The following is a 24,462-nucleotide window of genomic DNA, read 5'->3' on the forward strand; positions in this document are numbered from 1 at the left end:
AGTTGTGGCATGCAGGTGGGATCTAGTTCCCTGACCAAGGATCGAACCTGGGCCCCCTGCATTGGGAGTGCAGAGTCTAACCCATTGGACCACCAGGGAAGTCCCTACTATGTAAATCAGATTGTGGCAGTGTTGTTCTAATTCTGTAAAATTCATAACGGCAATTGCTTTTATTTCTGTAACTTAAAAATGAAAAGGTTACATATATACAATGGAATATTACTCAGCCGTAAAAAGAAATGAAATTGAGTTATTTGTAGTGAGGTGGATGGACCTAGAGTCTGTCATACAGAGTGAAGTAAGTCAGAAAGAGAAAAACAAATATCGTATGCTAACACATATATATGGAATCTTAAAAAAAAAAAAAAGAAATGCTTCTGAAGAAGCTAGGGGCAGGACAGGAATAAAGACGCAGAGGTACAGAATGGACTTGAAGACCCGGGGAGGGGGAAGGGTAAGTTGTGACAAAGTGAGAGAGTGGCATGGACATATCTACACTACCGAACGTAAAATAGATAGCTAGTGGGAAGCAGCCGCATAGCACAGGCAGATCAGCTCGGTGCTGTGTGACCACGTAGAGGGGTGGGATAGGGAGGGTGGGAGAAAGGGATATGCAAGAGGGAAGAAATATGGGGACATAGGTATATGTATAACTGATTCACTTTGTTATACAGCAGAAACTAACACACCATTTTAAAGCAATTATACTCCAATAAAGATGTTAAAAAAAATGAAAAGGTTGCCGTAGGTGTACTTCAATTATTTGACTTCTTTAGGTATCTATCATTGCTTATGAAGTAATTTTTTTCTTGAATATCTGAGACTTTTTTTAAAAGAGATTCTTCCCGTGGATCAATAAAAACTGTAACTTTTTAAAAAAAACACATCTTTATTGAGATATGACTCATATATTATACAATTCACTCATTTAAATAAAGGGTGCAGTTCAGTGGTTTTTCAGTTTACTAAAAGTTGTGCGGCCCTCACCACAGTCACTTTTAGAACATTGTCATTACCCCAAAAGAAAGCCGGTACTTCTTAGTTGTCTCCCTACAACTTCTCCATCCCCTCAAGTTCTAGGCAACTAGTAATATACTTTATCTGCATCTCTAGATTTGGCTGTCCTTTGCATTTCATATAAGTGTAATCATCTGATATGTGGTCTTCATAACTGTTTCTTTCACTTAACATAATGTCAAGACTATTCATAGTGCAGCATGAATCAATACTTCATGCATTTTTTAATATCTGAATAATATTTCATTGTAATCATCCATTATGGACATTTGGGTTATTTCCACATTTTGGCTATAATGAATAAGGCTTCTTTGAATATTTGTATACAAGTTTTTGTGTGGATATATATTTTCTTTTCTCTTGGGTATAAACCTCAGAGTAGAATTGCTAGATTGTATGGTAACTTTATGTTTAACTGTTTGAGAAACTGCCAGACAGTTTTCCAAAAGTGATTACACCATTTTATATTCCCTTCATACACTGCTGGAGATATTAAGTGCTACAGAAATTTAGAAAGGAGATATATTCTGGCTACGAAGAACCATCGATGCTTTAAGGCGAAGGAAGCATTTAACCTGTATTTTGAAGTGTTTCAATTAGCAGAAATAGGAGAATTGAATGAAATGGAAGGAATAATGAGAGCAAAAGCATGGTATTTAGAAAATGTAGAAAAGAGCAAGTTCCATCTGACTATGTCAGGGGTTATAGTATATGAATAAAATTAGTAAGGTAGGTTGGATCCTGATTCTGAAGCCCTTAATACCTCTGCTAAGAAGTTTGGACTTGATGTACTACACTGTAGTCTTCAGGGAGCCACTGAAGACTTATTAGCAGAATTATCTACATTAAACATAATCATTGGAGAAAATGCAATATCCAGGGAGAAAGAGTAAGAAAGGAAAGAATATGAGCCAACTGCAGGAAGATTAATTGAGAAGAGCAAAGGAAACAGAAAGGTGGGAGGAGATTTAGGAGACTACAGTTCCCAGAAGCCCAGGTGTAATATAATTTCATGAAGGAGAAGGCCTGGTCAGCAGTTTAAATGCTGCAGATGTCAAAGATTAAGACAGACCTCCTTGTCCTTTTATCTCATTCTTCGCATTCATTCTATCAGTCAAGTCCTGTTAATTGCAAAATTTCTGTCAAATTCTTTTTTTCTTTACTATTCATCACTGCCATTGCAGGACAGATGTAGTCTTTTTTTCTTCAGGACTATCAGTATAGCTAGTTTCCTTTCTGCCAGTCTCTTTTTCTTTTCATACATCTTTAATACCAGAGTTACTATTTTAAAAGAATCTGATCTTGTGAGTTTCTGACTTGTCAACTTTCAGTAATGACCAATACATACTTAATTGAGTTCATACTCAGAGCATAACCTTTTACTATCTGTTCCAGTCTTCCTTTTCTGTCTCCTGCCACTTATCTTAAGTTCCAGCTGCATGGAACTGACTTGCCATAGCTTTTCTTATTTGCATGCTTTCCCCTACTCAGAATGTCATTTCCCTCTTAACTCACCCTTCAAGACTAAATCCAGTTTACGTTCTCTCCCTAATCTACTTAGCAGTCTAACTCTGTTGTAGTGCAGTTTGGAACAGGGTTGGCAAACTATGGCCTGTGGCCCAAATCCAGCCCACTGCCTGTTTTTGTGTGGCTTGCAAGCTAAGAACAGCTTTTACATTATTGAATGGTTGAATAAAATTCAAAAGAAAGTGTATTTTGTGAAATGTGAAAAATTAGATGAAATTTAGTTTTACTGGCACACAGCCATGGTAGTTTGTTTACATATTGCCTGTGACTACTCTTGTGCCAGAGCAGCAGAATTGGTTGGTTGAAACGAGATTGTATGGCTTGCAAAGTGTAAAATATTTACTCTCTGGCCTTTTAATTGAAACAGTTTTCTGACTCCAGTCCCTGTCTTATTATGGCACTCTTAAAGCACCTAGAAATCTTAGTATTTTTAATAGAACACCCTTTTAAGAGCTTTTATTTCTTTTCATCATATTAACAAGGAATAATTTAACCTGCAGTAGATATGATTTTATATACACTATATGCAGTGTTAAAATTTTTCTATTAGTATTTGTTGACGACAAGGTCTCTTTTTTGTGTGCTAACAGCACTCAATGGTAGATAGTCTGGGACAGTTGCCAAATATCAGAGAAGAAAATAAAATTGGGCAAAAATTGCCATTAATCCATTTTGGTGGAAGAACATCTCAGTCCTTCTGATTCCTTGGAACCCAGTGATCCTTGAGGGAATAAATTTGAGGATTAGGAATAGACTTTTTGTTAGAGTACCTTCACTAAACTTGAGTTTTTCAATGGTAAGGATTGTGTTTTACTCATTTTTGTTTCTCTGGCACTTGACATATTACCAGGTACATACCAATCATTAATACAGTTGGATTAAGGACTGCACAGAAAATTATACCTTAGGCACTTTGGTGTACTGTTAACAATTTCCATAGTTTTACAGCCATGTCTTGAAAAATTTAAGTCATATACTAGCTTTATTCACTATTACCTTAAAAAGGTTTTTTTTTTACCTGTTCTAAGTATTCATTTCTCTTTGAATTTCTTATGACTTAATATTTAAAGAAACCAAAATTTATTTTTGTAAATATTTTCTCTCTTTTTTCTTTAAATTAGGAATCTGAAGAACTTTCTTCTGATGAAGAGATGAAAATGGCAGAGATGCGACCACCATTAATTGAAACCTCTATTAACCAGCCCAAAGTGGTAGCACTTAGTAATAACAAAAAAGGTTAGATGTTAAAGAAAAGCACTAAGAATAGAAATGGGCTGAATAAATTTATACATTTTTTCAAATAAATTTCACTAAATGTCATTATGTTATTTAAAACACTTTTTAGAAACAGTCTTTAAAACATGCCTTTCTAAAAGGTCTATTCCTTACCTCTCGTTTTTAAAGAAAAATCTTGCTGGATCTTTTCTCTTCCCTCATTCGTGCAAGTTTACTTACATGGCATAGATTTTATAGGCAAATAAGCCTAGGTTATGATTCCATCTCTACCACTTATTTGCTGTATGATCTTTGCGCTCCTTAATTTTGTCTGTGTATATATTAGACATACAGTGAGGCTAATGAAGGGTTTTGTGACTCTCAAATATATCGGATTAGTGCACTCAGACCTAGCATAGTACCTGATGTATAACAGATGCTGCTTGTTACTTTATCTCTCCCAGTACTTCTTTTTAACATCCCCACCCCCACCCCCACCTGACATGGAATCTCAGACTCTTGGAAAGGAAAGAGAACTTCAAGAGTCTCTATCCCTTCCTTTTATCCTTCCCTCACCACTCTCCACCAAATGTCTGAACATCTCTACATTATCTCCACCAGAGGTTTATCCAGCCTTTACCTTTATGGCATTAATGAAACATACTATCAGGGTGGCCCTTTGGAGGATAGCTTGGGGTTTCATAATAATAATGGTACTGATATTTGTTACTAATTGCTAATTACTATGCTAAATAGTATACATGTTATTATCTAATTGTCACAATTGCCCCATGATAAGGAGGTAGAAGAAGAATATATCTAGGAGAGAACTTAAGTGCCATATAGTTTAACAGTATTTTAAAAATTCAGAATCCAAAACCCAAATACCTTAAAGTTGAAGTTACAGAGCCCCATGTGCTACTGTTTTCAACTGTATACACAATCCAGACTACTTGAACTGAGATATTTGGAAAAGCAAAAAATTCATATAATCACGTATGACTACATGTCTGTATGTACTGTTTCTATGATTTGGCTAGAATTGAGTTAGTTAAAAATAGCCTTTAGGGTTGTAAAGATATTAAATTATGATCTTTTTATTACTACTTTAAAAAAATAGTACTTTTTATACTACCTGACTATAATGGAATATGAATATTGTCTATTTCTGTTTATATAGTTGTTACAAATCCATCTCACATATTGAGAGTTCACTATTCATATACAATTCTTTGAAATGATTTTAAAAAGTAGAAAACTGACCTTGTGAAAATTTCTGGATTTGTTTGGTGTTTGTTTTGTGGTTGATTGTGCTGCTCATTTTTATTATCAGAATAGATAAAAACAATTCCATACATGTATGAAATAATTTCTACCCGAGAAAAGTTTACCAAGGTTATGAACTGTATTATGTATTTCTTACTATTATGACTTTTTAAAACTAAAGATGTGTGGAAATCATATTCACTAAAACTAATTGATGGCCTTAAACATTGTGTGATATCATCTTGTCAGTAGTTTAAACTAAATCAAATTCTGGGTAACTAACATTTTTTTAAAAAACTATAGGTATCACTAAAAACAAACAGACTAACTGAAGGTATCACTATTTTTAAATTCTTTAATCTTTTTATGTATTAGGACTGAGTTTTCAGAGGTGAGCCTCTGGTTATCTTCTTAATCATATAATTCTTTACCTTATGTATTGAACCAGGACAATATAAATGTCATTTGTCATCACTGGAAATTCTTCTTGGCTTTATCAATAGCTTAAGTTTTTTTTTGTTTCAGATGATACAAAGGATACAGATTCTTTATCAGATGAAGTTACACACAATAGCAATCAGAATAACAGCAACTGTTCTTCTCCATCTCGGATGTCTGATTCAGTTTCTCTTAATACTGATAGTAGTCAAGATACCTCACTCTGCTCTCCAGTGAAACAAACTCATATTGGTATTAATTCCAAAATCAGGTTTGTGAACATCTTAACAAAATAATTTATTTGTACAATAAATAGAAGTGGTAAGGCAAATAAATATATATTATTAAAACATAAAAGATTTTACAAATTAATATTATAGAAATGGTTCAGGCAGTATATGGTTTCTTCCCCACTTTGCTACTAATTATTTAGCTTTTATACATTTCCATTTTAAATCAGTCTTTTAAATGGGGGAGAAAAGATTTAAAATATATTCTAATTCTCTTCATTAAAAGGTTGAACAGTTTTATAATATTTCTGGGTATTACAACATAAAGAGCCTGTTTGGAATAATTCAAATTAAAAGGGGTATTTTTAGAGTTAGAAATGCAAAGTCACTTTGGGGGGTTATCATTAAAGTGTTCAATCAGATATTTCTGATTAGTGCTGTATTTTTGGTTTAGAGTTAAATTTGTAGGTCAAACTCGCTGAAACAAGATTTACTTCCTACAGGCTTGAATTTGGGTGAATTTTAAAACAAATTTATTACTAGCGTTCTCAAGAAGTTTTGTTATCAAAGTGAGACTATACCATTTTACCTTCATGTTAGTGTATCATCTAGAGTGCTTGATGGAAAGATTTGGGTTACTACTGAATCTAAAGCTTATTGTATGGATATTGTTAACTAATTTTTAGAGTTAAATAGTTCTTAAATTCCAGGCATATTTAAGTCAAATTTTTCTATGTATTGATTTGCATTGCTTTAAAAGAAAGATGAATTTTATGTCTCAAATTGAGCTTAACTATTATGTAGTTGTAGTTACGATTAATCATTTATATCTATCCTCTGAATTTGGGGCTAAGATCAGTATGGTAAAATATTAATTTTAAAACCTCTTAGTGGTTAAGATAATGATTAATTTGTCAAATAGTAAAATTTTACTGATATTGTTGGGAAGTGGTTTAGTCTAAGTCATGTTTTTTGTAATGAAATAAAGGCTAAGAAAGAGATATTGCCACACCTTTTTTGTTGTATTTCTAGTAATATTTTCTGTTACCTAATGGGAATATCAGTATTAAAGAAATTGTTGAGGGCTTCCCTGGTGGCACAGTGGTTGGGAGTCCGCCTGCCAATGCAGGGGACATGGGTTCAAGCCCTGGTCTGGAAAGATCCCACATGCCGTGGAGCAACTGAGTCCGCGAGCCACGACTACTGAAGCCCGTGCACCTAGAGCTGGTGCTCTGCAACAAAGAGAGGCTACCTCAGTGAGAAGCCCGCACACAGCAACGAAGACCCAATGCAGCCCAAAATAAATAAATTAAAAAAAAAAAGAATTTGTTGAAACGTAACTTGAATATTTACAAAGAGGACGTAAATATGTTTTCATATCACCAAATAGAAATAAAATATCTTCTATAATTTTGGAATGGTACATTTTATAAATATATGCCAAATACAGTGTAGTCACAGAAAAATGATTAGATTTAGTTTCTCTTTTGATCTTTCTTCATATTTCGTAGCTCTTTGAATGATTGTTTAGTTCTTTGTATAATTTCCTTATATATATTTGAATCTAATAATACCTACTTAGTTAATATGATTAACTGATCAATAATGTGAAGTTTCAGAATTATTTGTAAAAATATTCTGTGCTTTTTACTTAACTATTCAACTTACTGGCCTTTTCTCCATGTATGTGCCCATCTTTCAAGCATTTCATGTTTTAACACAGTCATGAAAAGATGCAGCAGTAGAAGAGAATTATTTCATTACATAATAAGCACATTTTTCTTCATTGTTTAGCACTATTAAACTATTGTGATAGATTGATATTGATGAAAATTAATCTTATCTATGAATTTTAATTAGTATGCTTTACCTTGTCTCCATAAATCTATATTATTTGACTGTTAAAATAATATTTTTAAATTACATGCTTGATAATAAATGCCTTTTATCTGTAACTCCCATCAATGCTCTTATCTTTATGTACCTACACATTAATTAGTTGTTAATGTTCCCCATTACTAAGAAAACTGGGCTTTATGATGTTTGTGATAAAATTTTCTTTGTTTTAGGCAAGAAGATGAAAATTTTAACAGCCTTTTACAAAATGGAGATATTTTAAATCATTCAACAGAGGAAAAAACCGAGGTTCCTGATAAAAAAGATTTTAACTTACCTGAATATGATTTGAATATTGAAGAGCGATTAGTTCTTATTGAAAAAGGTGTTGACTCAACAGCCACATCTGATGAATCTCACAAATTAGACCATATCAATATGAATCTTAATAAACTTGTAACTAATGATACATTTCAACCAGAGATAGTGGAAAGATCAAAGACAGAGGATACAGTGCTTGAAACAGGCTTTTTAAGCAATAATGCTGAAGGAGAGGCTGAGCACTTGGATAATGGAAACAAGTATCCTACTCTTGAATGCATAAATAAGGTAAATGGACGTTCTGAGGAAACTCCACAGTCTCCTAGGAGGACTGAACCACATGACACCAGTTCTTCTGTTGATGCAGGTCTTTCCAAAAGCACTGAAGATCTCTCCCCTCAGAGAAGTGGGCCAATTGGATCTGTTGTGAAATCTCATAGCATAACTAATATGGAGACTGGCGGGCTAAAAATCTATGACATACTTAGTGATAATGGACCTCAGCAGCCAAGTGCAACAGTTAAAGTAACATCTACTATTGATGGAAAAAATATAGTAAGGAGCAAGTCAGCTACGCTTTTGTATGATCAACCATTGCAAGTATTTACTGGTTCTTCTTCATCTTCTGATTTAATAGCAGGTACAAAGGCAGTTTTCAAGTTTGATTCAAATTATAATCCTGAAGAACCAAATATAATAAGAGGCCCCACAATAAGTGGCCCACAGTCCACGCCTCAAATATATGGTCCTCCACAGTATAATATCCAGTACAGTAGCAGTGCTACAGTCAAGGACACTTTGTGGCACTCCAAACAAAATCCCCAAGTAGACCATGTCAATTTTCCTCCGCAGCGCTTTCCTAGATCAGAGAGTACAGAAAATCACAGTTATGCTAAACATTCTGCCAATATGAATTTCTCTAATCATAACAATGTTCGAGCTAATACTGGATACCATTTACATCAGAGACTTGGTCCAGGAAGACATGGGGAAATGTGGGCCATCTCACCAAATGACCGACTCATTCCTGGAGCATCGCGAACTACGATTCAGCGACAGAGTAGTGTGTCCTCTACAGCCTCTGTAAATCTTGGTGAGCCAGGTCCCACGAGGCGGGCCCAAGTTCCTGAAGGAGATTATTTATCATACAGAGAGTTACATTCAGTGGGAAGAACTCCTCCAATGATGTCAGGATCACAGAGACCTCTTTCTGCACGAACATACAGCATTGATGGTCCAAATGCATCAAGGCCTCAGAGTGCTCGACCCTCTGTTAGTGAAATACCAGAGAGAACTATGTCAGTTAGTGATTTCAATTATTCACGGACTAGTCCTTCAAAAAGACCAAATGCAAGGGTTGGTTCTGAACATTCATTATTAGATCCTCCAGGAAAAAGTAAAGTTCCTCACGATTGGCGAGAACAAGTACTACGACACATTGAGGCCAAAAAGTTAGAAAAGGTAATTAAACATGAATTTTTCATTCTCCTATTTATGAATTTACTAATTTTCCTTTAAAATATTTGGCAGTCTTTGTTTTTGAAACTAGATGAAACAAGATACTCTGAATTATTGAATATATACCTATATTCTAGAAGTTTTTCCTTGGTAGTGAGACTAGAGGTCCAAGTTTAGACTTACCCAGTCTCAAAACAGTTGAGATGTTAATATAAACTTCTTTCCCTTCTCTTACTCCTTAGTGTTTTCTAATGGGCTTACCTTCATTTTATATATTTAGGTGTGTATCTCGTTTAGATTGTGCCATACTACAAATAATACACATAGATTACCTCTTATTTTCTGGCTTCCTGCTCTCGTCTATTAATAATTAATTATGTAAATATGTTTACAGAAATAGCAATTTACCATATAGTTAACAGAATAACAAGAAATGTATTGTAAATGTATGTTTTTCACCTAAGATTTTTTTCCCCATTTCATGTTGTATGACTAACACTGTCACTGACTCAGATGGCTTCTGGCATGGCATTTACTCTTGACTTTCCTGAATTGCATTTCTGACCTATTTGAACTCAGGTGTCTGTGGCTCTAGTGTAGTGTAGTGTAGTTTGGAAATAAGCTCATGTTCAGTTTATAACCTTATGTATAGATATTCCTTTTTTGAAAGGAGATAAAATTTTTTTTTTAATTATGCTTAAAACTGATACTTTGGGGCAGTTCTGTGGCCCAAGTATATAAGGCATATTCGTTCTTCAAGATTTAGCTTCTTATCTCTCAGTGGATTTTACCCAAGGATTATTTTAACTTTGTTTATTGATATAAGATATTTTTAAAAACAGCTGAATGTATACAACCTCAATTAATCGTTACTTTTAAAAATTCTTTAAGTTTTTCAGAAATCAGTGTCTAAAATGTGATTAATACCTTATGTCAATTCACATTGAACCTCTGTCTGTAATTGTTAGCTCTTTTTAATTCTGTTCTTAGCTTTAAGTAGCTGAGCATCTATAGCATTAGGCGACTTCGTTGTCAGCTCTCCATTTTGTTTCGGCTGTAATTCTCTACATACTGTTGAGGCTCTTTAAATTTGTGTGCCTTATCTATGGAATTTGGAAAATTCTTAAGCAAAGGAGTAACATAACTGTTTTACAAATAAACTTCTGGTGATGGTGTGGAACTGGATTTGGGGAGGAAGAGGCTATAGTCAAGTTGATTAAGTTATGAGGCTGTCTAATGGTCCAGAAAATAAATGGAATGAAAAATATATCAGTGGAATTGAGGCAAAGGAACAAATTCAAGAGGCAGTTCTGAAATAGATTATAAGAGTTTACTTCTGATGGGAATATTCCTGTAATCATTCATTGAGGAAAAGGGATTAAGCTTGAGATTGGTACCTTGAATAACTGTTTTTGGGGACTGCTGTTAACTGGATATGGAAGAGGAATAGCAGGTTTGGAGGAAGAGATGAGTTTGGTTATCATTATATTTTTAGTTGGCATCTCAGATGGCTGTTCTCCACTACTTTCCTGTCTGACACAGACACGCCTGGACTTTAGTAAATAGGAAGCAAGTAGCAGCCATCTCATTGTTCACTGTATCTCTCTAAATTCTAAACCTCATGTTTAGAATTTACCATATGATTGCTTAGAGAATGCATGACAGTAGTTTCCCTGTTGTGCTCACTAGTAATTTATAGGTGAGAATCAATTCAGTGAAATTAGGAAAAGCCTTTTGAGGACACAGGGCAACAAGATTTAGACCGTGATGGAAGATCTGTATTTACTCCTCTGCATCTCCTCCTCTCTCCCTTAAACATAATTCTAATGGCGTGGTAGACATTTGAAAATTTTCCTCAGGGGATTTCACAATGCCTGCCCCACCTCTAGAGGAAAAGTTGCTACTTTGCCCAGCTGAGGAGTTTAGTAGTAACACAGAAAGAGATAAGTTATTGAAGCTTACTTGGTTTTTTTTAACCTTGTAGTAGTAACCCCTCCTTCCCAACCGCTGCAGCAAACTGTACCTGGAACACAAATCTATAAAATAAATCCCACCTCAGAAATCTCGAGACTTATCTAATTAAACTAATCAACAGATTGAAAAGGAATAAAAATTTATTTCAAAATTAGAATTATTTCTAATATCAGCATTTGCCAATATTCCTTATTATATTAAAAACTGATAAGGGCTTCCCTGGTGGTGCAGTGGTTGAGAGTCCGCCTGCCGATGCAGGGGACACGGGTTCGTGCCCCGGTCTGGGAAGATCCCACATGCCGCGGAGCAGCTGGGCCCATGAGCCATGGCGGCTGAGCCTGCGCGTCCGGAGCCTGTGCTCCACAACGGAGAGGCCACAACAGTGAGAGGCCCACGTACCGCAAAAAAAAGAAACAAAAAAAAAACACTAAAAAACTGATAAGCACTCAACCAGAATATGATTAACAAAACAGATGATTTCCATGTTCACTTGCTATTATACAGCTGTTAGCATGTAGTGAAAAACAGTGCCCAGGACATTTGCCCAGCACTTAATTGAGCTTTGCACAATGTGTTGATGTATTGTGCCAGAGTGCAGTTTTATGTGGCTCTCTCTGTACAAGCCTGAATTCAAAGTCAGACCTATTCCAAACTTTAGCCTTCTTAATCAGTGAAATATTTACAAAAACCTCATGTATGTTCAAAGATGACAGCAAAGGCTTTGTTCAAGATCAACATATTATTAAAAAGGATCAATCAGACCACTCAAGGTGACACGTTAAAACTGTGTAACACGTGAGGGTGTGTTGTTGATATGTTTCTCTGTGTGTGTGGTTATGTGTATAATTTATTTTTACATTCTAATCAGGTGTTTGGGGAACCTCTGAACTGCCTCTGCCAAATCCTTATTCTTTGTGAGATGGTTTGGGAAAGTACAGGCCCGGCCTGTTAAATTCAGCTTTTTCTTTAGTCTTTACTTCAGAATCCACAAAATAACTAAACGTGTACATTGTAATTTTACAGATTCTTTTCATTCTGGAATGTCACGTTAATGTTTCTTGGTATTAGAGATCAACTTCATAATCTGGAGAAAATCTGTATTTCCTAAGAGTAATACAGAAATGCTTATTATATATGTCATAACATTTATATAAATGCTTGTTGTAAATGTCATAACAAGTATTTGTGGATTTGTGGATTTCTTACTAATAAGTCATGCCCAAAACATGGTTTCTCTCCGTTTAACCATCAGACCCTTAAAGTTTAGGGACATGACTAAAAGCATCCACATGTGAAAGAACAGTAGTTAACTCTGGGAATAAACAAGCAGGAACAATGAGAATCAGGCAGTGCTTTTATTGAAGTACATTTCTCAGGCAGCTCTGGGATTGGCAATTAGGCATTTATAGTAAACTCAGTCATGGAAGGATTCCATCAGTGAAACTTGAAGCATTCTTCAAGTTTAAGCAGCAAAGCCACTACTAACTACTAAAATATAATAATCTTTAATATCTATCTATTTGAATGGGAAAAAAAGTTTTACATGTGCATTTTCTAGATTTACTGCAATTTTTTTCCTGGTAATTGTAAAGCAGTAGGAGCCTTTTAAATGCTATATCCTAAAACTCTGTGTGTATGTTAAACTTTTCTCTGATGTTAAGACATTTTCCTAAATGTGGAAGATAATTTTTATTAGAAATTGCAATAGCCAAGAGCCAAGTATTTTTTTTTTGCAAATATATTTTGTGCTGTATTATGTATGTCTAAACTCTCCATTTACTTAATAAGAGAATTAATTTGTATAAAATGAAGCAGACTCTCTGGAAACCCATTTTGACTTAGAAATAACTGAATGTTGGTAAAGTTTGTCTTCATAAAGAAATTAGATTGTGTTCTGTGTGTAACTATATATGTACAGATATATCTGGGTATAACATCAATTCCTATCTTCCGACAACCTTCTAATAAGATATGTTAGGAGTAAAAGAAATAATCACATTATAACAGCAGCTGTATGTTTGCACTTTCTTTTTTGGTGTTTAAACATGTGAATGGTTGGGTTTACATATAATTTATGTGTGTACATGTATGTTTTCATGTAAATATATGGTAAATAGTGCCAATTTCTTTCAGTGACACTGAAAATTCAGTGTTGCCTGATATTTCTGCGTGGTATTGGGGTTACTTGTATATATGTCTATGTACATAACATGTCTTGTGAATTATGCATGCTACACTAATCTCTGTTAAATCTATCCCCTCTTTATTCAGAGCATGCTGTCAAGGTCCTTTAATTCCAATTTTACTGCTGTAAGCCACTTTCACTATGGCAGCTCTAGGGATCTGCATGGCAGCCAAGGCAGTCTTGCCTTGAGTATTGCAGACGGAAGAGATTCTGGTGGGCACATTTTTCGAGTGAGTACCTGTAGTAGATCAGTACCTTTAGTATGTAGAAGAGGAAGAAAACCCACATTTTGATGTTTTAACAATTCTAGAAAATAAATTTGTGCTGTGGGTTAAATGTTAAATATCTTTTTTACCTCCCAGTTCTTCCATGGCTTAGTTCTAAAACTCTGCAAAGCTGATTTAGTTTTTATCTCTTAAGTTTCTGTGGTCATAACTAAGGATGTAGTCAGCTCTTATATAAAAGGGGGTGAGCAATAGGAATCTAAGAGGTTTTTAAAAAAATTATTTTTCTTCGCAGTGCTTTCTCTTAAAATTAACTTCCTCTCCCTAACTCAAGGTTTTAAGGCTCTGCCATGTGTAATACACAGAGGGCTTGTGGGAAAGAATAATTTTCACTTTAGTGATTGAGGGTTGGCAAATAAATACTTGGAACTAAGTTTAATAATAATTTGCAGAATATGATTAAATGTGAGCCTGGAGAAATTGCATTAAGTACCAGTGAAAAGGCAAAACCCAAATCCTTTATTACCCATGTAATCATTAGTGGGGAAGAAGAAAGGTTTATTCTTTTAATGAAAGTTAAGGGTAGGGGATAAGAATGACAGAAAAGGAGAAAGAACAGAACAACTCTGCGTGGCTGTTTTAAGATTTTTCTTTCCGTGACAACTTGAGGTGGTAGCATGGCCTCTAAGTAAATGTTTCCTCTGCCCCTCTTCCTCCATCCTGAAAAGACCTTTCTCCCATTGTAAAGCCGCATTCTCTCCCCCATAGTTTTATTTCCATAGTGACCCTGCTTCTGGGTCCTTTGCTTTTTCCTGAGTGTCTCCTTCCCCACCACCCCCAATCTCCTACTACTTTTTAATATACTCCTGGCTTAACTCTGTTGTATTCTAGGATAGGAGCAGTATCCTCGATTCACTTTGTTCTGGCTGGGCCTCACCCATCTTGCTCTGCCTTCTGTCACCTGCCACCACCTGGTTTCTGTGTTACATAGTAGTGGCAACAATCGTTTTGTAACTTAGCAGTTTGAAACAGAGAGGAGATGATGGCAAGTAAGCCCTGCATTTCTGGCAGTCATTCCAGCTGAAGCCATGGGGTAAAGACCGGGGGCTTTTATTAACTCAGGGATAATCTTTATAGTCATGTGGAACAATTGTTCTTTACAAATTCTTGAACAGTAATATCTTTTGCTTGTTTTTATTCAAGTCAGAGTCTTTGAGTCTGTTGCGTTTAACTTTTTCATCCATAATGCACTTGTTCATTTAAAGACATAGTCGTACATTCACGCTTGAGTTTAAACTTCAAGCTGTGAGCTGAGTTGATTATTATGCATTCTGAAAACACATCTCAAAAACGGAAAAGGAACATAAAGTATTCATTGTATAAATAAAATTAGATCAAACTACATCTAAAAACGCTAAGCCATGGTTTGAACTAGCAGCAAACTGCACATGATAGCTTTGTTGCAGATATGGTTCCTAAGACTAAATTATAAACCCTTAGATTTACATGTATCCTGTGGCATATCATAATGAACTGGATTTCAGATTATTTTTCAACATGATCATGTAGTTTGCATATATGTGTTGCCAGCCATACACTGTTTTGAAGGTAACAGTACTGCTATTTATCACAGTCTCTGTAGTTTTCTAAAATATGGCTAGGTGTGTTTAGAACTAAATTAAGATGAAAAATAAGCGTCTTGCTTCCCAGCATATTTATAAGAAATATTCAGAGATAATGAGATATTGAGTCTATTTTTTCCTCTAAAGGTATCAGTGAGATAAACTATAATGTAAGGATGTTATTTGATGTATAAAAATATGAACTCTAATTAATAAAATTTAAAAGCATTTCATCAGAGCAGTGCTTTTAAAAATACTGAGCTAATATTAGTATGATACAGTTAGGCTAAAGCAAGTTTTATAAGATTGTATGTTTATTGATATTGCTCATCATTAATAAGGAAATCCTGGGTGATACTGTGCTTTTACAAAAAAACAGCAGTTAATTTTTTTACCAAAAAACTTTGCTGTGCTCAACAAGAGTGCATATATTTTAGTTTCTCTTAAAATTTGGGACTCTTAACTTAGATTAATAACTAAATTTATTGCTCAAAGTGTTAAAAGCTAGGTATTACTGTAAATAAAACTAAAAGTATTATAAAGGAATATCTTAACAGTATATATTCGTATGTACTTTTCACACGTTGTAAGAACAAACATTTTGCCATGTAACTTTGAAAGACTGTTAAAGGTTCTAATATTTTTTCCAGTTTTATTGCGATATAACTGACATATAACATTATATTAGTTCACGGTATACATAATGATGGTCTGATATATGTATGTATTACAAAGTGATTACAATAATAAATAAATAAATCTAGTTAACACCCATTATAAAGGTGCTGTATTACAAAGTGATTACCACAATAATAAATAAATAAATCTAGTTAACACCCATTATAAAGGTGCTAATATCGATGGTAGTTATGATGGTAATGTTTGATTTGGTTCTTCATCTTTCCATTGTCTAGCAGTATCTCCTCTCAAGTGTCATCATCATTTTGGTTTCACATCTTAAAGATCATTTTGTTTATTTCTTATTTCCCCCTCATTTGAAGCATCCCCAGACATCCTGTGCAGGAGATCCTTGTCAAGATGATATATTCATTTCAGGACAGCAGAACTACCCGTCAGCTACACTTAGTCACAAAGATGTTCTCCCAGACAGCTTGATGAAAGTAGGTGCTCAGGGAATGAAGTAGTATCTGTGAGCTTATTGTGTTTTACAGCTTTTGAACTAAGAAATATCATATATGCTTTAATGCTGAAAATGCTTTTTTGAGGACCTTTACCTCTTGATTAGTAAGGTGTTTTTTTTAATAATTGAGAAATATGAAATAAAATTTCACTCTGCTATTTCTTAGTTTATTCCATGATTTCTTCCACACTGAAGAATCAATTTGTTATCTTTGGATTTCTGTAGTATCTCCTACTTTTTGGCATTCCTGATAGTAAAACTGTTTGGAGAGTTAAATATGAACCTGTCTTAAATTCTTCATTGGAGGATCAAGGCATTTTAACATACTTTAAATGTAATTAGAAATCACCTTGAAAGAATTTTGTATATGGTAGAATAGATGATGGTTGTATTCTTACTACTTTTATAACTAAAGCATCACTCAGTTAGAGAGTTTACTTTTTTGTCACCAATGCTGGATAGATAATTCTTTTCTTTAGTATTTTCTTCAGCTGTTCTTCATCTTAACTAAGCCCATATCCCTAGTATAACCAGTTATAATTGTGAAGCATAGTTATGTATTATATAAACTTTTACATTGTTCTTGAGAGTAGGAATCCAGCCATATAAGTTTGTACGTATTTATTTATTTTACCCTTTTTTTGTTGTTTTTCTTTTAATTGCTGTCGAGTTTCTTTTTCCGCTATCCAGTTTCTTTTTTCTTTTTAATATCCATTTTCTGGTTTGGGTTACTGAGTTTGTTTTATGTTTTTTATTCTCCTCAGTTATCTGCTAATCATAGCTTAGTATATTCCATGGCTATGTTTAACACTGATGTAGAATGTGTTCTACACATTCAGGTATGTCCAAGTTCTAGGTGTCAGGGAGTGTTAAGAATGGGTCAGAAGTAGTTATTGTCTGGAGTATTCTCCCCAGGAGAAAGGTATTAAATCTGCATGTAGGAATAAATTGTGCTAACATGAAGAAAAGCAAGTGCTGTCTACAGAGTTGTGCAAAAATAATAGAATAACTGCACAACTATTTAAGTACTCCTAGGCAGATTAATTGCTTCAAATCTACAGTGATCAAGTGGGAAACAACCACAGTATTTTTTAAAAAGAGATAATATAGCACCTCTTCTCTCCAACCAACATAAAATTTGTGAGAGAATAATATCTTTGTGCCCTGTCATGAAACACCCATGTATGTTCCCAGGCTTCAGAGTTAACTAAGTTCTCAAGTATAATACAGTGAAAAAGAGAACTTTTTTTTTAAGTAAAAATATTATTCACCAAAACCAAACTTTGTATTCCTCAGCAAGATGAACATAAGAAGATACATAGTTCTGAAACTATTGCCATAATGTTTTCCCAAACTTTTCTACTTTGGATAATTTTAGGGAAAAGGGACTCAAATCATCACAGTTTTTCTCTAATTTCCTTGTGGGTTAATAGTTAACAATGAAGTTTTAAATGACCGAATCGCTTAAATGTACTTATTTCCTCTTCTACACAAAAATTTCTTTATATGCAAATATTTGTAATGTAAATATAACCTCTTATTTTTCAGGTAGATTCCTCACACTAACAGAGTAAGCTATTATCACATTTCCATAAAGGTTATTTTTAAGTCTAAAAAACAAGAGACTTTAAGACAAAGATATTTCTTTAACAGCAACAGAATAATCTGGAGTTTTTGTTTAGCTTGTGAAAAGCAAAATAAAATGTCATGTTTTAATTTTTGTGGTTAACATTCTATGGAATTAATACTTAGTTTAAAAATTCCTTACTTGATACACACACACGAGGAATAAATCAATTTTCTACTGCATAGCTAGATTGGCTTTTTAATTCTGGAGAGGAAGGAATAGAGGTAGAAGAATATACTCAAAGTTCTACCACAAAACTACTTATACTTTCATTCTGAAGAAAAGCATCAGCAAATGCATCTTTTGAGTGTATGTGAGAGATTAAGTATAGTATGGGAAGAGATGCCCTTTTAATGGGCTTACTTAAGTTTTAAAATTTGACATACTGTTTACCATTTTAACATTGGGTTAAGCTTACAGAAAAGCAAATAATTTTAAATGTAGATATGATGTACCTTAATTTGAAACTTTTAAAGAGTGAATCTATCAGTGAGCACTCAGACAAGCTTAGAATTAAGACATTAACAGGTTTTTTTCTTTTAAAAGTGTAAAATTAGAAAAAATGGCACACATGGCCTGATACTGTGTGATTTAGAATGTTAAACTCTAGTGCTTTTGTATTGCTCCAAGAAGAAAATCCAAATATTTGTAACAAGGCATTATTATTGGTCATTTTAAGAGACTTCATGTTTTTCTTAGATGCCTTTGAGTAATGGACAGATGAGCCAGCCTCTCAGGCCTCAGGCAAATTATAGTCAAATACATCACCCCCTTCCTCAGGCATCTGTGGCAAGGCATCCCTCTAGAGAACAACTAATTGATTACTTGATGCTGAAAGTGGCCCACCAGCCTCCATACACACAGCCCCATTGTTCTCCTAGACAAGGCCATGAACTGGCAAGGCAAGAGGTAAGAATGATCAAGAATATTTGGAATATGAGACTAAGCTTTTAATGTATTTTATAGGTTATTTAATTATAGCAATAAATCCATACAGAATTTTAACATAGTTTTTACTGTTTTGTTTAATGGCTGGGTTTCATGTTAAGTTTATAAGGTATTAAACTTTGTGGTTTAACTTGACTGTATGATCCCCCCTGTTCTGATAAATTGACATAGGATAGTATTGAGGGCATGATTTTTTTTTTTTTTGCCTAAGGTGGTTGTTTTTCCAAAACTGGTTGATGATGATACTCCAGTAATCAGACCTTCTTCAGGAATAAAAATAGTAGACCATAAACTTGAATGGCATATTATAGTTTGCTAATTGTTATTTGATAGTTAGCTTTTGAAACTATAGTTTGGACTATAGCTTTCCGAACTAAGAATTAAATCTTACACAGTACTTAAAAAGTCAACAGTCATATATTCATGTATTTTGATAGTTTATTAATAAAATAATATTATTAGAAACTTAGAGAACAAATGCTTCATTCATTTTGTTTTGGTCTCTGGGGAAAGGGAGTGTTTTATAAAACAAAAGTTTAGTTCTTGCATCATTTTCTATAGCTTGGTTGTAAAAAATAGTATCGATTGATCATCAATCCCAACTCCTTTGAAGCATATAAACAGATTTAGGAAATGAGTTAATATCCAGCAACCACCCAGGGCTCTTTTAGATGTCTTATGAAACGTCCAGTAGTCAGAAATACTATGTAATTTAGATGTTCTACAAATGGAAACTGATAATAAAATATATGTTTTGTGTGTATGCTCTATGTCATTAAAGTCCATGCTGTCCAAAATATATAAAGTCAACATTAATTGGTTGCATATCCTCATAAGATAGCAGTAGATTAATTTAGGAGCTATGCTTTATAATCCCAGCTGTGCCTTTAACTCACTAACTCATTAACATAATATTTCACATTGTAGTTTCATTTCATCTGCCCAAATATTTATTTTAGGTGAATTCTTACATATTTATGTTTTCTTGAACTTAATTTACTAGTGTGGTTATTATTGTAGCTTTTTCTGATATTAGTAATAAGTTTATTTTCATATTAACTCAGATTCGAGTGAGAGTTGACAAGGATCCAGAACTTGGATTTAGCATATCAGGAGGGGTTGGGGGAAGAGGAAACCCATTCAGACCTGATGACGATGTGAGTTTTGTTTATATATCCTTGAAATGCCCATTAATTTTTATTCACTAAATTAGTACCTTTTATGCATAAGTAAAAATCTAACAGATATTTATATAGATCTAGACAGGCATCACCTTGTGATTTCCCTCTGTATTGTTCAGCTTTTTGTTTTGAAATGTGATCAGCTCAAATTAATTGTTTGAGGACTACAAATTTAACCAAAAATTTTTAATATTCATTATATTGTGAAGTGATTTTTTTTTGTTTGTTTGTTTGCATTACGCGGGCCTCTCACTGTTGTGGCCTCTCCCGTTGCGGAGCACAGGCTCCGGACGCGCAGGCTCAGCGGCCATGGCTCACGGGCCCAGCCGCTCCGCAGCATGTGGGATCCTCCCAGACCGGGGCACGAACCCGTGTCCCCTGCATCGGCAGGCGGACTGTCAACCACTGCGCCACCAGGGAAGCCCTGAAGTGATTTTTTAATTGTTAATACTTTTCTTCACATCTATAGAAGTAACTTTTTTTTTATCACTTTAATAAAAATCACTAAAGTAAGAATTACCAGAAGCACAAATAACATAGCATGGTCACAATATTATTCAGAGGAGACAGGGAGAAAACTTGCACCACAATTCAAATATTTGCATACTATTAAAAAAAATTGCTCCTTGGTACTGTTTTATTTATGCATACTGCTTTCAGTCAAATAATTATCTTTTTTGTCGTTATTAAAGGGTATATTTGTAACAAGGGTACAGCCTGAAGGACCAGCATCAAAATTATTGCAACCAGGTGATAAAATTATTCAGGTAACTAAGATACATTTTTTTAAAATTACTTTTTGTTTTATAACATCTTCCCTCCTCATCAAGGGATTATTAAATTCCAGATTTGAAAGTAAGCATTTTATGAAGTTATCTTTAAATACTTGTGGATGAAAACAGTGGCATTTCTTATAGGCTACTTTCCAGTGCTTTCATAGCTTAAAATGTTTCCACCTTGTACCTTGAAAGATCATACTGATATATATATGTGTTGTGTTTTTTTTTTTGTTTTTTTTTTTTTCCCGGCACGCGGGCCTCTCACTGTTGTGGCCTCTCCCATTGTGGAGCACAGGCCCCGGACACGCAGGCTCAGCAGCCATGGCTCACAGGCCTAGTCATTCTGCAGCATGTGGGATCTTCCCGGACCGGGACACGAACCCGTGTCCTCTGCATCGGCTGGCGGACTCTCAACCACTGCGCCACCAGGGAAGCCCATACTGCTATTTTGAAATAAACCTTAGCATTTTTTGGAATATATCTTAGCCTTTTGTTTAAGTTTATAAATATTAACTTCTTCTAAAATAAGATGATGAAAGAATCTCCTCTGTGTGTTATGAGAATTAAAGGATTTAATTCACAAGAAGCACTTAGAACTGTGTGTCTGATGTATAGTAAAATATCATTAAATGTTTAGCCTAAAATATAAGAAGTGTAGTGTCTTTGATCTGGTGGCTCCTAGGCAATTGGAAGACTAGGCCTTGACCTCTGTTACCCTTGCAGCTTGGTGACCTCAGTTGCACCTTAGCATATACACACAACACCGTGTCTGACACTGTCTTAGATAAGTGCTTCCTAATATCGGGTTGCTACTAAGAATCATCTGAAAATGTGGGCAAGATACAGGTTCCTGGGTCCCACCTTCAGAGATTTTATTTCCATAGAGATGGGGTAGGGCCCAGGAGTCTAGATGTTGTTCTAAATTGCCAAAATGATTCTTATTTTCTACCAGGTTTGTGACCTGGCAGAAATTCAAATGCACAAATGCAAATAAATGACTATGAAATTTTTTTTAAGCTTTTTTCTTCTTTCTTCTAGGCTAATGGCTACAGTTTTATCAATATTGAACATGGACAAGCAGTGTCCTTGCTAAAAACTTTCCAGAACACAGTAGAACTCATCATTGTACGAGAGGTTTCCTCATAAGAGCCGTGGACTAAAAGATGGAGAGACAGCAAGATTTATTGGAAGATACTTGCAGGGGAAATTAATATTTTGACTATTTTTATATATAAAGAACTCAAATATGTTCAAATTTGTACATTAATGAAATAATGGAATTTGTGGTTAGAGGGAAAGAACCACTGTACAGTATATAGGGGAGACTGTTGAATTCATACCATATAAAACTTTTAGGTTTTTAAACATAGCAGTCAAGGCTACAAAAACAAATGTATGTTGTTTTTGTATAGAGTGTAGGTTTATTTTTGGATTTCATACACATGATTGAACTCTGTGCAAGGCTCTAGTTAGCCTTGATTGTAGCCCAGAGACAGATGGCAGAGCTGTCTATCTCATAGCTTTTATGCCCTTATTTTTATTCAACTGGTATTAATGTTTTTCTGCTGAAACTTTTTTTATGTGGGCAGGAGATTCGGAGTGTTGGCTTTTGCTATGTGCATATTGAATTGAAGAGTGAGTAGGTGAAGGTGGTGCTGGTGGGTTCACTTTCCAAGGCCAGATTAAAACAGTTATTTCCTATAAAAATCTGGAAGCAAAGAATGAAAAAAAACAGCTGTTAATGTGTTTTTATTAATAGAATAATGCAATAAAAAATGTGATGTCTTTTTAAAGAAATAAAAAAGACAATAATTGCATTTTATGAGCTCTTCAGGATCTGTTCTTGTCATAGCCATTACTCTACATTTGCTACTAGTGAATCAAGTTTCAATTTTTTAGTCACAGGAAATTTTTAACTCTTCTGTAGATGGATGTCCATGCATTTTCTTTCCTTCTTTTTGTTTGTTTTTTTTTTTTTTTGGTCCATGCATTTTCCATGATGCAGAAATTCCTTGATTTTTTGCAAATGGTGGTACTTGCAATCTGTTTTATAATTAGTACTCCATTTTACTCTTAATTTATAATTTTTATTTTAAGCAACAAATGAAACTGAAATGGCCAGTTTTAAGATTGTGTTGCTATAACACAAAATGTAAGAAGATTTAGGAAAGCCTCTTGATTTTGTTTGGCCTCAACATTGCCTTGGTAAAGTAAAAGGAAACAGTACGCATGGAGCTAGGAAACCAAAGCAAGTTTGTGAAACTGGCACAGTGATAGAGAATTGCTGTGGAGAGTTGTAGAGCAAAGGGATGGGTCCTTGAGGCCTACCATGTATAATGGTGTTCAGATAAAGGGCTGTTCCTACAGGTAACATTAAATGTGAACTCGACACTTCAGAGTCTTTAAAGGGTTTCTAAGTGTATCAGTGTAATAGTGTTTTACCACCAACTGCCTTTGTTCCTCGTTAGTGTAACAATTATTTGATAGAGGTTTATTAATTTTGTTCAGACCATTAATTTTATTTGTTTTTGTTCTGTCTATGTAATCAAATAAAATTTGAGTGACATGCAATGGTAAGAATTAATGCATGGTTATTTGGACCAGAAAAAAGTGCCATAGAAGACCAATAACTGTTTTTAGTCGAGGCTAGTCCGAGCGTTTCATTAGAGCAATATTCAGTTATTGCAATTCATTTTTAGTTACTAAGAAATATAATTTTGGAATTTTGAATCTGTTATGCTTTGTTCTTCAACCTTGTTTTAAGGTTAAGTCTTCTATAAGACTAGCGAAAACAGCAATCTACATTATTTTTGCAAAAGTGTTGGACTCGTTTGTTTCTTGCTAGTCAGAGTAAATAGGCAGTACTTTTAAAAAGATGTGAACTCCAATACTGCACTTCTTTCAAGATGTTATCATTTGGTTATTGTACTGTATAGTTTTAATAATGTTGATTGAAGCCCTTTAACAACTCTTTGTAAATTTTAACTCATTTTAGTTGATTTTCAGTACTATTTACATAGGAATTGATTTTTATGGATATAGTAGAAAAAATGTGCTGTATTTTGATAAAATTCATTTATTGTATGTGTGTTGTAATCTCTTTAAAAAATGACAAACAGCTTCTTTACACAAGCCTTGGTGTTCCCTTTTTTCATAGTTTATGTTAAAATATTAATTTTGGCATTCTAAAATTACTCCCATCATTTTTTATTGGTTTCAGTCAACTTTTCACAGTCACATTCTGCTTTTAATAAGGAATACAAAAAATAGGTATAATTCTGACATTTTCAACTTCTTTACCTTGAATCAGATACACAGACTGTGATTTTGGAAAAAGAAATAAGCCACAAAGAACAATTGATTCATCAATGAGCTAACCTTAAATTAGTTGTCTGCACATTATATTGAAATATTACAAGTGCAACAAATGTTATATGCACTAGTATTCTATTCTAGTTAATTAAAAAAAATTT

The 24,462-nt window shown here is 34.2% G+C and overlaps 1 protein-coding gene across 1 annotated transcript in view; it reads left to right on the top strand.

Annotated features, from left to right (window-relative positions):
* ERBIN (erbb2 interacting protein) overlaps nt 1-24,114 on the top strand; it is a 119,851-nt gene extending 95,737 nt beyond the window's left edge. The window contains exons 19-27 of the mRNA XM_007103288.4: nt 3,666-3,780; nt 5,551-5,734; nt 7,763-9,311; nt 13,554-13,697; nt 16,315-16,434; nt 18,781-18,990; nt 20,094-20,186; nt 20,903-20,977; nt 22,028-24,114. Coding sequence (XP_007103350.1) covers nt 3,666-3,780; nt 5,551-5,734; nt 7,763-9,311; nt 13,554-13,697; nt 16,315-16,434; nt 18,781-18,990; nt 20,094-20,186; nt 20,903-20,977; nt 22,028-22,135 — 2,598 coding nt within the window. The 3' untranslated portion in view covers nt 22,136-24,114. The remainder of the gene's footprint in view (nt 1-3,665; nt 3,781-5,550; nt 5,735-7,762; nt 9,312-13,553; nt 13,698-16,314; nt 16,435-18,780; nt 18,991-20,093; nt 20,187-20,902; nt 20,978-22,027) is intronic.
* Nucleotides 24,115-24,462: the final 348 nt, after the last annotated feature.

Source organism: Physeter macrocephalus, chromosome 8 (assembly GCF_002837175.3).
Source record: "Physeter macrocephalus isolate SW-GA chromosome 8, ASM283717v5, whole genome shotgun sequence".
NCBI classification, from domain to species: domain Eukaryota; kingdom Metazoa; phylum Chordata; class Mammalia; order Artiodactyla; family Physeteridae; genus Physeter; species Physeter macrocephalus.